General features: G+C 37.3%; 1 protein-coding gene and 2 long non-coding RNA genes across 4 annotated transcripts; all 3 read left to right on the forward strand.

Annotated features, from left to right (window-relative positions):
- Positions 1 to 7,083: 7,083 nt before the first annotated feature.
- LOC113278166 lies at positions 7,084 to 7,841 on the forward strand. Its single transcript, XR_003325336.1, has 3 exons — positions 7,084 to 7,223; positions 7,354 to 7,444; positions 7,561 to 7,841. It is a non-coding gene; the product is annotated as an uncharacterized LOC113278166 (long non-coding RNA).
- A 3,639-nt stretch (positions 7,842 to 11,480) lies between these two features.
- On the forward strand, positions 11,481 to 13,347 carry LOC113278167. Of its 2 annotated transcripts, XR_003325338.1 has the most exons (4): positions 11,481 to 11,676; positions 11,767 to 11,854; positions 11,956 to 12,088; positions 13,143 to 13,347. It is a non-coding gene; the product is annotated as an uncharacterized LOC113278167 (long non-coding RNA). The 2 variants fall into 2 exon arrangements; XR_003325337.1 differs by lacking the exon at positions 11,956 to 12,088.
- Positions 13,348 to 14,771: 1,424 nt separating this feature from the next.
- LOC113280093 (troponin I-like) lies at positions 14,772 to 15,254 on the forward strand. The gene has a single exon (XM_026528743.1). The coding sequence runs from the start codon at positions 14,772 to 14,774 to the stop codon at positions 15,252 to 15,254; it is 483 nt and encodes a 160-aa protein (XP_026384528.1).
- Positions 15,255 to 15,587: the final 333 nt, after the last annotated feature.

The following is a 15,587-nucleotide window of genomic DNA, read 5'->3' on the forward strand; positions in this document are numbered from 1 at the left end:
TCTCGATGATTCTCCATATGTCACCTTCAATGCATGTTCCTCATCAACATGTGCAGTCATTCGCTGCTCATGAACCAATAAGTTGCTTTGTAGTTCATCAATTCAGAGCGTACTGAGATATTTAGACTCTTCAATTGAGCAAACCACATAGGCAAAATTTTGTGTCATCGATCTTAAGATCTTCTCAACAACATCTTCATCACTTACCTTACCCTTGTGCTGCCTCATCTTGTTGACAATGGTTAAGGTACGTGAAAAATATCCATTCACAGATTCTCCTGCCTTCATCTGTAACACCTCAAAGTCCCTTTTGAGAGCTTGCAATTGTGCAAGTTGTACACGAGCAGTTCCTTGATGCTTCTGCTTCATGGAATTCCAAATACTTTTGGCTGATCAAGTATCTAGAATGGTATGAAGGACTGATCGATCAATGGCCTGGAAAATATAATTCTTAGCCTTCAGATCCTTCGGTTTCGCATCATTATACTCCTTCTTCTGAGCTTCTGTAGTTGTTGCATCAACAACTGGAATTCCTTCTTCCACTATACTCCAATACTCCTTAGATCTCAGAAAATTCTCCGTCAGCATCGACCAATGTTCATAGAAACCATCAAACTTTGGAATTGATGGTTGAACAAAGCTGCTTTCTGTGGCCATACCTTACTCAAATCACTCAAGGAAAACACTTTTTTGTTTCTAACACACACAAATCTTTCACACTCCTTTTTAACAAACCAGCTTTAGCTGGCTCTGATGCCAAATCTAGAGACAGGAAAGTATAAGAAATCTCTGTGTTTCTTATTATTCAATAGTGAAAATACAATGACTATATATAGCCTTACAAAAGCAATAATGTAGGATCTAAACAACCACGACTAACAAGTGGTGTTACTGGCAACAAGAATAATTCAAAATAAACTGATTGTCCTGAACAATAGGACATACTTGCTAAAGACTCGACTAACACTAATTTATTGGACTGACTACTTCAACATATTTCCTATACAAATATCAAAAAATTCACGTATTAGAGAATTTTCCCAGTTATGCATGACATTATCAACTCCCATTTCGCCTTCACTAACAGGTTGGTATGCGTTGGGTTTGGGTTGGGTAACTGTCGGGTGCTTGTGATGAAATTTTACTTATAACTAGGGCTGCACATGGATCGGTTTGGGTCGGTTTTGGCCTCACCCACCACCCGACCCACTGATGGCGGGTAACAGAAGTTGTCACCCGCAACCGACCCAACATCACAATGGGTCGGTTTTCACCCGACCCATTGTGAAGGCGGGTTTGGTCGGGTGGGTGGTGGGTTACCCACCATAAAATAAAATGACATTACATTAACAAGGAATAGAGTTATTGAGTATAACTGTATAACAGTATAAGTGTATAACAAAGTTGATAAAGCTAACAATAAAAAGGAACAAAGTTCAATTGTTCAAAGCTCAAAAGATAAAAGAGTGCTTACTATTGAATATTGCCTACTATACTAAAGTATAATATCATATAAAGCGACCAACAACGAGTCGCTGCAAGCCTGCAAGTTTGTGGATGTTTTACCTCCGAATGCGCTGAAAGCCTGAAATAAAACGAAGTCTGTAAATTAGTCACAGTAACAAAGATGAACTCAGAAAGATCAAGCTACTGACAATGACCCTTGGCGTCATTACCTTGTCTAAGCCAATAGGAATCAATCATCTATGAGTCTATGACGATAGAAGAAGCAGCAAGGTCACTGAAACTGAATAGCTCTGCAAGCGAAATGAACAATTAGAATGAATGAAAGGGTAGATGAATTTCTTGAAACAAGTAAAATAGCTCTGCAAGCGAAATGAACATTTTAGTTTATCCATCCACAACAACAGCAAGTACCAACACAAACTGCCCATCAGTACACCGGACAGTCACTGTAATTAGATGAAATAGTACATGGTAGCTACGCGTGCTTTACAGTTTTATTGTACTTCTCTTACAGCAACGTTCTAAATATAGGATAGCTAGATGTCCTGCCTGCTATTCGAAGTCTTGAAGTGAAAAACCCCAAAAATTCTCTAATCAGTACACCACCTAATCTGAGCATTATCCTTCTAGATACTAATACAAACACAATACCATAAATTGAACATTAACGACCTCAATATAGAACACAAAGTTTAGACAGACATGACATAAAGCTTCACTACCAAAGGACCCCAATAACCAAAAGACCTCAATAACATAATGTCCAAACATAAAGCTTCACAACCCTATTTTTAGGTCGTTAACTTGAAAAACTCAGATGCAAAAAATGATTGCCCTGACCTATGCAAAAAAACTCAGCTTCATCATAATCTCACATCCATATTCAACTATAAGAACATATAAAATATCCTAATACTAAGAACATCAAGATAACAGACAATACACAGATCAAAGCAAAATTTGAAAATCCAAATTTCAAGATTCTCAAACCATAGAAAACAGTATAACAAACATCAAACAGATATAAATTTATTTAACAGTTAGCATCTAAAGAGGAATCCTATTATGTAAAAATAAAAGTAAAAATCATCTAAGAAACAAGAACAAAATAACTGAATTTAAGAAATCCAATTGATATGAGGTACACGACATTGTGACAATGCCTCTGACATGTTGATATAGAGATAACTATGAGTGATCTTCGGATTTCAAAAGATTTTGTTATAGATTACTAACATAACAGGGCAGTTAATCTATTCACATAGCATGCATTATGTTTAGTAAACCATGTACTTTCATGTAATAAACATGCTGCAGTAAAACTCACAGTGTCATGAACAACAATAGAGCCAAGGAAAATTTAGACATACCAGACTCAGCAATATCAATCTCCTCCTCCTCGACTCCAAGGGTAGATGAATCCATGTCTATTGGTGTTCGTAACCAATTTTGTAACAAAATTAAGGCCTCAAGTGTCTTGGGCTTTAAGGAGCTTCGAAAAGGATCCAAAATTCTTTTTCCGGTACTAAATGCTGATCCTTCCCGCCATATACTTGTCCTTGCTAGAAATAGTACTTCCAAAACTCGAAGAACTTTGAGTAGAAGTAGAATTAGTCTCGCCCACATATTCTGATGAAGATACTGCACATCTAACATTTTCTGCTTTCCAAATACTCATTTTTGCAGTTGCATCTTAGAAGAATAACACCTCTAAAAACACATAAATATTAACAACGAGGTCCACACTCCACAGTAAGACTTCTCCCTGATATTATCATTTATACAAACAAGTTAAACCCTAAATTGAAAATGCATGAATCAACGAGGTCCACACGGCATTTATAGACTGTATTTTAAGTTTCAAAATTCTAATTGACTAGGTAATTTTCACAAACAGTTATAGGCTACTCTAAAAAATCAATTAGAACTTGCTAGGTAATCAATTCAAGGCTTGATTTATGATGGTAATTATAACTTATTTGGCTGCCTAGATTTACAAATCTTCATGAAATCATTTATCACATTAAAATATATACACATCTTGATATTAAGAGTTAAACACAAAGAGAATAGACAATTTCAAGCTAAATATGTCGGTGTGCAAAATCATCATAGCAGGAAAATAGGTTCACGGAAAAAGTTAAGTTGTTAAATTCTCGGTTGATAAACATACACATAACTAAACTAAATTGAGCGCTGCCTAAACACATAAACATTCAAGAATCCTTTGAATCTACTGATTAAACTCTTCATTACTGAGTTCTAACATAGTAACATCATACCAATTCATTCCAAACTGAAATTAAAAAACAACACCCTAAACAGATAAACCCTAAATTGAAAATTACAAGAAATCACATCATCAAAAAATTACAAGTTTACAACGGTTCCTAATCTTACCTTCCGTTATTGGTTTGCTTCTGGTGATGCCGATGATCCACAAAGCGAATCTGAGACTGAGCGAAGAAAAAAGAATGGAGTTGGAGACTTGGAGTCTGTCTGAGAAGGAGAGAAGACTCAGAAGAGGCCGCGGAAGAGAAGAGAAGGAAAATGTGATTAGGTTAGGTCTTCTACTTTTATACATCAATTCAACGGCTCTGATAATTCATCCTAGGTTAGATCTAAGGGTCAGGAATCCTACGTTAGTTTTGGGCGGGTGGGTGGGTCGGTTCGGGTGACGGAAGTTTCTACCCGCAACCGACCCAAAATAGATGGGTTCTGGCGTGCCTCACCCATAGTCGACCCATGCCTCGGCGGGTTGGGTCGGGTGCGGGTATTTTTTGGTCGGGTACGGGTTGGGTCGGCGGGTTGGATCGGGTATGTGCAGCCCTACTTATAACCGTTCCATTCTCGAAAACCATTTGATGAGAAAATATGTGATGCTTTATTCCGCTTGTTGTGTCCCTTCTTTTCGCTGACAGTGTTATCCACGAGGCCCTTGCTTTTGCAATCTGAATGTCCGCTGATACTTCGCCATTACTTCGTATCTGTAGGATAAGTAGAATAACCCTTTATCAAATTAACACGTAAATTCTGAATATTAAACAATTAATTAAAATGTTGTTGTAGTGACTAATAAAAATTTCTGACTTTTTGTCGCAAAATAAGTGAGAAGATTTCTAATCATTTGAGTACCAAACTACACGCTGAAAAAAATGGATGTTTTTCTTCTCAGATAAAATCTTAATTTTTTGAAAATGAATGTTTTCCTACTTATATATTTATAGGACCTACAACCTTGGATGGACATAAGTGTCGAATTTCGGACGATTGGTGAAAGGGTGTTTCTCATCAAAGACAAAAATGAAATCTGAAAAGGTTTCTTGCTTTAGTAACCAAACCGTTGCCATCCGTTGGTGATGAACATGGGTGGTTAGATTTTGGACGATTGGTCACTTTCATAGACAAAACGTTGTTACCGGTTAGTGATGAACATAGGTGATTACATTTGGAACGATTGGTGAAATGGCTACTTTTATCCAAGAGAAAAACGAAATTTGGAAAGGTGTTTCTTGCTTCGCGACCAAAACATTGTCACTTGTTGGTGAAATGGCGTGTCCGTATAGTTTTAACCTGTAGCCTTTCATGTTCATCCTAACTTAAAATGTGTCTCTTTGTATACGAAATAAAACTTTTGGTTTTGTAAGTGGAAAGGAGTTACTTTTTGGCAGCATAATCATAGTAGACTCGGAGGGATTGATCTCCGAATTTGTAAAAAGTGACGGGAGGTGCGATTTAAGTTTTATACGTTTATTACCAAAAGGGAGACTTAGTTCCTTTTTTCGTCCAAGCTGTGTGATATGCATAGTCTGTTAAGATTACCCAACTGTTCATTGCTGCCTATTAGAGTGAAAAGTGTGTAATGACATGGCGCTGACATGTACAGTAGTGCTGACATGGCCTCGCTATATAGCAGAATGATTATGGTTGCGCCACGTGGCACTTTTGGGGTCCCTAATTATAAAGAAAGAAGATTATACTATAATATGGTTCTCTCAGTTCTGATGCATGACTTCTACCGGGTTTTCGAGTATATGATCTTAATTATCGAGCTCAACCTCTCTTAATATGGCCTTGTCTTTAATCCTCTTGAATTCTCTAGATTTAACAGAATACATGTTGAAGAGCAGCCAATGCATGGTGAGACCATGCCACCACCATACCCCAAGAAATTGCAACTCCAGCTGCATAAGGTGCACCAACAATCACGCAAGAAAGAACAACACATGCCAACATAAGCATCGTGGCCATTTTTGGTTTTTTCTGAGCTGAATCGATTGAAGGGCGTATGATTTCGATTGTTTTGGTTACAAAGCGTGCAGAGGGGTTTATATAAGCTCTCAATTGTACTAGCTGGGTTGTAATTTGAAGTTGATGACCATTTACATACTCTTCCACATGGTACTAAAATTTTTGAGAAAGGATATACAAAAAGATCAGCGGATCTCATTGAGAAACAACGCCCTAGTAGGAAAGACAGCAGCCACTAATTAAGCCGAACGACAAAAAGAAAATGTTGGTTGATGATTCAGTATCAATGACAACCACTCACAGCACTATATATAACTAAAGAAAGAAAGAGAAAAACCCCAAACCAAAAGCTTATTGGTGCTGATTCATTACGAGATCCCAGTTGTAATGCAGGTTTTGGTACCTATAATCCCTCTAAACAATACATTTGTAGAGTTCCAGTAAAACGATAATGATTTGATCTTCCTGACGAGACAGTCTTGTGAGTAGTCTAGACCTTGAAAGTTGCAAGAATTCCTATGTTTCCAAACTCCCCAAACAAAAGAAAAAGGCAATAGTTCCATAGCAACATACCATTTCTAGGAGAGCCCCGTAGCCTATGAAGAGATCAGTGGTGTTAAAGCTTGATACCCAGTCCCTCCTAAATTCGTTCATGAAGTACATCCAGACAGAATGGATCCTTGGGGAGTGCATAAATAGATGGTTGATGGTTTCAGCATCCAGCCTCTTTTTGCGAGATTATCTCGAGTTAAAAAAGCTCCATGATGCAACAGCCACACAAAAAAAGTAATATTTGCAGGGACTTCAGAATTCCAAACCTTCGAGTAAGGGAAAGCAGTATATGTGCTTTGCTGTAGCTAGACTTTACCGAAAAAATCCCACTTGGTTCCCATCTCCAAGATCTTGAACGGCGTTAGAGTTAAGACCGATTGATAGTTAGGCTGCTTCGGCATCATTTAGCACAAGTGCGTACATAAATAGTTAAGACCAAATTCATTTCAAGAAAAGATGCATAGTTCCTTTACCAAATAAACGAGTTCAAATAAACTTCTGTTGAGATGAAAACAGAAAATAGAGTTGAAACTATTTGTAATGGTAGTGAGTCGATCGAAGATGAATTTTGTTGTTGTGTGCAAAGCTGCGTGAGCCATTGCTCAGCCCTTGTGCTCCCATCAGCTAGTTATACCTGTTGACTACTTTGAATTTGGGTCAACATTACAAATTTGACTATTGGCTCAGAATGTGTATCACAGACACAATCTTAACCGTCTATCAACACCCTAAACGACTATATAAAGATTTTTCTTATAGCTAACAACCCTAGTACATTCGATCTTCTTCTTGCAAGCAAAAGTGAAACTCGGCGGAAGGAAAAAAAAACCCTAGTAAATCAAAATGAAACCATGGATGATTCTTCTGCTTCATCATCAACAATTACAACTTATATATCAGCATAATGATTTCTCCTCTCAATATTTTCACTTCTATGAGAGATTTTAACTTAGGTATTGTAATGTTTGCTATTAACTGTATGTAGTTCTTCAAACTAGGTTACTGAAATATTATTATTCTGGGGTCTATTGTTATATGAGTTCATCTTCTAATTAAATCTCTAATTTTTCATTTTGATTTCAGAGCTTTGCTGTATTTTTTTATTGAGGTGGATCCTGAGGTGTCTTGATGGTGGATCTACCAATCTAATACTGCAGCAAAATCGGTATTCCAGGTTTGATTTTTTTTCCTCGTTTATCTTTTCATTTTAGATATTCTGCTGGTGTACAAATTATGTTTTGTTCTATTCTAGTAGTAGTTTGAAGGGTTCTTTTTCACTTTGGTTTTCAGGATCTCTCCACAGCATATGAGCTTCTTCAATTACTCTATAAGTTTCGGATTTCACAAGAATCTCATGATCTAGCCGCTTTTGAAGCATCAATTGATATTGATCAAAAGTTTCGGATTTTACAAGTTGAATTACAGAGAGGAATCTTATTGAATCTCAAAAGTCTCTTGTCGCTAATTTTAATTTTGGGAGTATTAAGTATTTGGTTTAATAATTTGATTAATTAGGGTGTTCATCTTGTCTTGATTAGTTTTTAACTCTAGTTTACAGTTTGATATGTCATCACTGTATTATAATTGTCTTATAATTTTAATGAAACAAAGTGATGATCTTGTTCCATTACTTTAACCAAACTGTTCGCTAAATTAAGGTGTCAGGTGCAAGGATTATAATACATGGTGTCATTTTACCAACCACGGTAATTGCAACTTCCGCTGCATAAGGTGCAACGACAATGATGCAATCAAGAAGCACATATGGCAGGTTAAGCATCACTGCTCAATCCAAATCCAATTCTAAACAAGAACAAAATTCTCAATTTTAACAAAGGTATTTTCATTTAATCACTAGATTACCGCGCACGGTGGGGAGGCCGACCGAAGATTCCATCAAAATTCCTAATTTTACTGAATTCTTTCACTTTGCAACAGAAAATCCAAATAGGAACACATATATGCGTTACTAATTGTCTTTGTTTTACATCACATTTTTTGTACACCCGACTTTTCCAATTTTTTGGTTTAATTTGAAGCAATTGAAGGTAAAATTGATCGCATTCAACCGGTTTGATGGAGAAGAAATATAAAAGGGGATCCAAAATCATTGATTATCAAACCAATTTTTGAAATGACGATACATTTTGATCCAATTTGGTCGAATTGAATGAAATTGTATAAAAATGTGGCAAATTAGATTAAGCCACGGTTTTTTCAAGGATTTTAGGTCGAAATAACCAACAACCAAGTTACATTTTCATCGATTTAATGGTGCTTATTAGTAGTTGGGTATTATAACTCTTCTATTATCATGGAAAAAAACTATCAATTCATGTTCAATTAAATCAATCAAAAATGCAAAAAAAGTGTTGCATCCAATTGCATTTTTGGTCTCCATTGTGATCATATAGAAGGACTCCCTTCGGTTGTCCAATAATACATATTTGTTAGAGCATAGCTCGGTCGACCTTGCATGCGTTGCTATATCAAGCATGTTTGTCAATGTTAGTGATCAAACCTATGAGTCTTGATTTCTAGTCTACATAACTAAGTCTCGGACTAGGATAGAAAAGTGTAGTTGAGATCAAGGAATTCATGGCGATTCATCGTACAACGACGAAGATCTACTCAAGTAACCGTGGAACTTCATCAACAAAAAGGTATGTGGAGAATTGAACTTATCTATCACTCAAAAGTCTATCTATCCTATCTCATACTTCTTATGAGACAAAAGTCGTATGCTATATAGACTGGATCATACACATTTGATATTTCGAGCTGAGTTTACTCTACTTATATTTATCTCGAAATCATGTGTTGGTAAAGCGTTTTGCTTTGATCGGGTTTATCTTCACCTAGTGACGAAAGTCATAATGTTTCAATCACTTTGAGGAGAAATAGTGTAACAACTATATAACGTCCTTTAAGAATGTTTCAATGATTGAAATGAGAGTTTAAGTCTATATAACCAATGATGGATATAAGCATTGTGTGGTAACACATATGTGCACAAGTCCTATTCCTTAATCCGAAGTTTGCGAACTTTGTTAATTGAGAAAAACTGGAGGAATTGGCTTTGCCAAGTCCGCGAACTGACGGAAGTTCTCTTACCGAGAATTTATGCCGGGATTTCCAAAAACTCGTTTGCGTGTTTAGTCTGCGAACTGGCAGAAGTCTCTTTTCCGAGATTTTTTGTCGGTTGCCTTAAGTCCGCGAACTTGTTTGCGAGCTTGAGTGGGTTATGATCTAAGGATGTGCTCTGAACATGAAACTTAATTACTAAGGAATGCAGTATGCAAACCGTGGCTATAAATTTCATGAGCCGATTCAAATCGAACCGAATCATCTTTGTTTCAATTGTGTCTTGTGTACTTACATAAGATCTCATAGCAATTCAACAACTCTCTAACTAGTTCATTTGAGTCAATTGAACTAGTTATGGTGAAGAAGAACAAGGTGAATATGAAATGCTCATATGGTTAACCTTTTGGGTTACTATGTTGAACCAACATACACGTACACGTTTGGGCACGGTTTTCACAAACCCAGTGAACGTATATCTCAAGTGTGTGTGACAAGCTAAGTTTTCAATCTAACGGTTGAGAAATATTAGCTTGAATCTAAATCAGGTTTTAATCTAACGGTGAATATTGATTGCTTTGTACCTAAGGAAAAACCCTGATTTGAAGGCTATATAAAGGAGACATCTAGCTAGAGTCGATTCTCACACCTCTGTGTGATACTAGTGCGCTCGCTAGAGTCGATTCTCCTCTAACCTTTGGTTTTCTTCTCTAAAACCAGGTTAACGACTTAAAGACTTCATTGGGATTGTGAAGCCAGACCGATACTACTTTTATCGTAGTTGTGTGATATGATCTTGCATCTTCTGTCGTACGAGTACAATCTATTGATTGGCTTGAGATCGTGAGAGTTCTACGATAGGCAATATAAACAAGTCACAAACATCTTCGTCTCACTGTTTGTGATTCCTCGACGTCCTCTTGTTTATACAAGTAAGACTGCTGTGAGGTGATTGATTAATCTAGGATGTTCTTCGGGAATATAAGACTGGATTATCAATTGGTTCCTGTTCACCTTGATTTCATATCATAAGACGGAAAAAAAAACCCAGGGTTCTTCTGTGGGAGACGGATTTATCCTTTGATAGACTTTTCTGTGTGAGACAGATTTGCTTATTATCAAGTCTGCGTTTTTGGGCTGCAGAAACTCTTAGTTGTGAGTGAGATCAGCTAAGGGAATCAAGTGCGCAGTGTCCTACTGGAATCATAGGCGTAGGGAGTACAATTGTACCTTGGACCTGTGGGAGACTGATTGAGGTTCAACTATAGTCCAGTCAGAAGTTAGCTTGGAGTAGGCTAGTGTCTGTAGCGGCTTAATACAATGTGTATTCAATCTGGACTAGGTCCCGGGGTTTTTCTGCATTTGCGGTTTCCTCGTTAACAAAATTTCTGGTGTCTGTGTTATTTCTTTTTCCGCGTTATATTTTATATAATTGAAATAATACAAGTTGTGCGTTCAGATCATCAATTGGAAATCCAACCTTTGGTTGTTGATTGATATTGATTGATCCTTGGACATTGGTCTTTGGCACAGCCCAAGTTATCTCTCTTTAATCGAGACTCGCGGTTTGCTTGAGTAAGATTAAATCGAGATATTGAGATATTAACTCTTTGAGATTCTTTTTATCTAGATTGAGTCTGACCGTGTAGTTGATTCTCTAGCAAAGTATTTCGGAGTTAGTCCATACAGATTGCTAATTGAATTATTGGGTGGTGTTGTTAGACCCCCGCTTTTTCAATCTTGTCTGCTCTTAACGTTGGACAACAGTACAAATTTGACCACCAAGTCTAACTGCAAAAATCATTCAGTCCCCCAAATTCAATTCAAGCATTGTCGTTCAAAACCCTCACGGTATCAGACACATAATCTAATCCGTCTATCAAAAACCCTACATGTTTATAATGGTTTTAGCAGATTCAGAGGAAACAAACCTAAAACAATCATAGATCTGAGCAGCCGCACTATGATCATACTAACGAAACATTTTAATCCTGACCGTTGGCTCCGAATGCGTTCAAACCTTCCACGTGTATGGATCACACAATCTTAACCAACTATTAGCACCCTACCTGATTATATAAAGATTTTATATGACTGAAAACCCTAGTGAGTTCTTGGATCTTTATCTTCATAGAAGTGAAATTCGGCGGAGAGAAGAGAAGAGCCCTCCTAGTAAATCAGCGGAAGATCTATTATAGTGAAATCAAAACCATGGATGAATTATGAACACCATCGATCAGCATCATTAAAACTTACATCTTTATCTGAGCATAATGATATCTCCTCTCATTATTTTCATTTCAATAGGAACTCTACACACGGGTATCTTAATATTTGCAACTAATTTTTTGTGGTTTAATTGTATATATCAGTTTATCTTCATTTAATCTTTAATTTTCATTTTGATTTTAGGGTCTTGCTCTATCCTCTAGTGTTGTCGATACTTCAGCCTATGGTGCTGGCTGGTAATCTAATTTTTGGGACTCTTCAAAATTTTCAGGTTTGATTTCCTTACTTTTATCTTTTCTGTGATTTGGGGGTTCTTGTGGTGTAGAAATTATGTTTGGTGGTCTAATTCTCTGATTTTGTTCTTGGTTTCAGCCCCCCGATCCTCTTGCTTTTACTGATGTAGTCACTTGAAAGCATCAAATTTACACGTTCATTTTTGATAATATGTTATTTCGGTGTCAAGAATCAATCTTTGTATTCAATAACTTACAGAAAACATATCAAGGTTTTTATCTGATTCTATATCAAGTTTACAGTTTGGTTATCACTGGATTGTAATTGTTGTTGTATTCCAATTAAACTAAGTGCTTAATCAGAAATTGGTTAGGAAAAACCATTCTAAAAGAATAAAACCAAATTACAGCTCCAAAAATCAGTCGATTTTACGCACGAGCACCAAACACTTCCGTTTCGCAAGTTCCAAACCTTTTTAGAACATTTCTTTCCCATGCTTCAAACTGTTGACGACAAGAAGTGCATCCAGATGTCCACCGTGAAATAATAGAGAAGAAGTAGAAAGTCTCATGATTCATTTGCTTCGTTGCAGGGCAGACCTTATTAGGAATGTAGTTCTTCCAATGGTGTTTACCGAAGCTGCAGACTCCATTATCTCAATGATTAACAGAGTTACATATGTAAAATTATCTCCCAGTTTCGAAGAACTGATCGGGCATCCACAAATCTAAAAGTTTTTGAGTCACATTGTTACTTATCACTAGTAGGCTTTATTTTGATTTAAACCTTAACAATTGATTTATTAATGATTGTGATGTAGCCGGGAACCTACTTGAGAACAGATTACGAGATACTGATTGCATCATACATGTACTACTCACACTTGCTCTTCCAAGCTAGTCTTATTTTGTAAAATTTTAGCCATTACAGTGTTTCTCTCTAACCTTCACTCTGAACTGTTGTTTATCTCCATCCCCTGCTGTGTGAACCAAGAACACCAAAGGCATCTCCTGCATTGTGCATCTCTTTCAAACAATGTCTAATTTTTTATTATTAGTAAAAAATGTATAACTTAGATTTTGAAAATAAATACACTGAATACCAATATTTAGCCCATTTGTAATTGTTGTGATTCCACGAATTTGGTTGTTCTATGCAAGAACTGAGGGAGCCATGTATTCAACCAATTTGGTTGTTTTTTATATGATGGGAAAGTAAAACGCAATTTTTAGTGTTCAAATTAGATTACTTTGTTATTCATGTTGTTTAGTTATAACGCAATTCTCTTGTCACTTAATGGATTTTTCCTCTGATTTTGATTTCAGATTATATATCTTCACCATAAGGGGATTCCAACGATGGTGGAAGAAGAATCCTAACAAGATATCCAATGGAATCGAATTATTTACCAGTAGAACATGCCAAGATTGACGCTATCAAGTGTAACATTGATACTAATTTTCAAAAGTAATGAATTGTATAAGTTATTACTGTAGTATAGCTGTAATTCTTAATATCATTAGTATGAATAAGAGGTTTAATACTAGAAGATTATAGTGTCTATCTTGTGTTGATTAAAGCATGTATTATTATAGGCATGATTAGTTATTAATCAGAATGTTGATCAAGTCTACGAAAATGTAGGTGAAAATTATATGCTCAATACTGACTTTGTGCACGACGCACCACAGGCTTTAGAGTTGGCTAATAAGCTCTGGTTAATTAAGTTTGATTTCTTTGTTAGCCTTAGACATTTCAGTGCAAAACTATCCAAAAGTTTCTTTAATGATGAGCTTTGTGGATACCGAATATGCGGCTCGACACGTGTACAAGAGGATAAATACGAAATCATTCAAAAGGATCTGGTCAAAGATCTATCTTCGTCAGTGACTTGTCAAATCAAGTCAGAGAAAGTCATAATTAATGAACCGGCGAAGATACGTGCACGAGATAATAGTGCAAACCGCGAGGAAGCTGTGGGAGTATTCGGAAAGGTATCACACGAAACAAGTATACAAGCGAAGGAAGATTGCTTGGCCAAAAAGTCATTCGGCGAAGATAATACTTATTGAGCATGAAATAGGACAGCTGTCCCGACAGGATCACATGGGTATCAGCGAAAGAAGGGGAAAAACTTTATGGAAAACGGGTCGGGCGAAGGATAAAGCAAAACCACGAAGCTCCCACGAAGAAAAATGAGTTGTCCAGCACTAAGGGTGACATGCCTATAAATAGAGGTCCTTGGGCAACGAATGATGGATGAAATTTTTGGTAGAATATGAACCTTAGCTTAGAGAGTAAGATTATGGTTTTCCTTTATGTGTAATACTGTAATCGAGAGTTCTCATTTTATAGATCAATAAAAGTTCTTTAATCAAATTGGTATCTCAAGTCTTAGATCTCGTTTACTTACTATTTGGGCGTACTACTGGTTTTCGGTAGTTACATTTTGGCGTCCAAAAACAGGGAACTTAGATTGGGGATTTATCCTCATCTAAGAGTTAGAAAAGGAAAGAAGTTGTCTTAGAAATTATAGAAATGATAGATCTAGCGAGTTGTTTGAAGTTAGGGTTGTAAATCTTGAGTTTTTACATTCGTAAACAAGGTTAGGGACATAGAACAAAAAGAGATCCTGGAATTTCGCGTGGAGAGAAGAGAAAGATCGTGGAAGTTGAAGATTGATAGATGGCTATAGTTCCAAATCGAGCGAAGCACTTGGTAGCAACAAGGAAAAGCAGGCGGCTAGAGGCACAAAAGAAAGGAGGAAAAGAAGTCATGCAGATCGTGAACGGGGAAGGCAGAGAGAGTCGGCGGAAGAAGAAAAGAGGAGCAGATGCTGAGGCCAGAAGAGAACCGGTGAGGATCGTAAAGACTAAAGACGTTAAAAGGGCACCGCGTGAAAAAAAAAAGAACTGACTCCACAAGGCAGACGTAAGTGGCGGAACAAGGAGATCATGTGGGGGCAACCTGGTCATGAGCTCGACGATCGACAAGAAATGAGAGATCTGCAGGAAGAACGTGCTAGCGCTAGAGCTATACCTGTCTCATCACAAGAGAAGATCCTGAAACTAGGGAGTGATCCATGGGAAAACTACGAGGAAGAGGAACGAAGTAAGGGAAAGAAGACACGAAAAGGGGAGCGACAAGAAAAACAAGATCGTGAAGGGGAGTTAAGGAGACTACTGATAGACGCGAGGTGTGAAAACCAAAGGTTGAGATACATGGAACGGAGGGCACGAGAAAGTGAAGAAAGACGAGAAAGCACCTATGAAGCGCAGGGAAGGACACTAAACCGAGAGATCTTATATGAGCTACGAGGTGTGAGGATGGAGATGGAAGTTTCACGAAGAGAAAGGCTAGCAGAGCAACCAAGGGAAGATGTATTAAGGGAGCTTAAACTGCTTAATCAAAGTTCGGTGCGAGAGGAGTCACAATAAAGACTGAATCAAATGCGAAGAGATAGGTTAAACCATCAAGGGGCGAGGAGTATAAAGGTGACGAAGACTGAATCAAATGCGTTGGCTTGGACAGAGCTGAAGCTCTGAAAGCTTAATACAACCATAGAAATAATTTGAGAGGAAGTCGTACTAACTGAGGAAATACCAGTCCCACCCAACAGGGGGAAGGAACCGTAGCTGGGAAGAAATCATGAGTTTTGCAGGTATCATCACTTTCACGGGCACCACACCAATAACTGCAGGAATGTTCGGAGAGTCATACTTCGTCAGATCGAACAAGGAAAACTCGCACACTATTTGGAAGATCATAGG

The sequence above is a fragment of the Papaver somniferum genome, chromosome 5 (assembly GCF_003573695.1).
Source record: "Papaver somniferum cultivar HN1 chromosome 5, ASM357369v1, whole genome shotgun sequence".
NCBI lineage: Eukaryota > Viridiplantae > Streptophyta > Magnoliopsida > Ranunculales > Papaveraceae > Papaver > Papaver somniferum.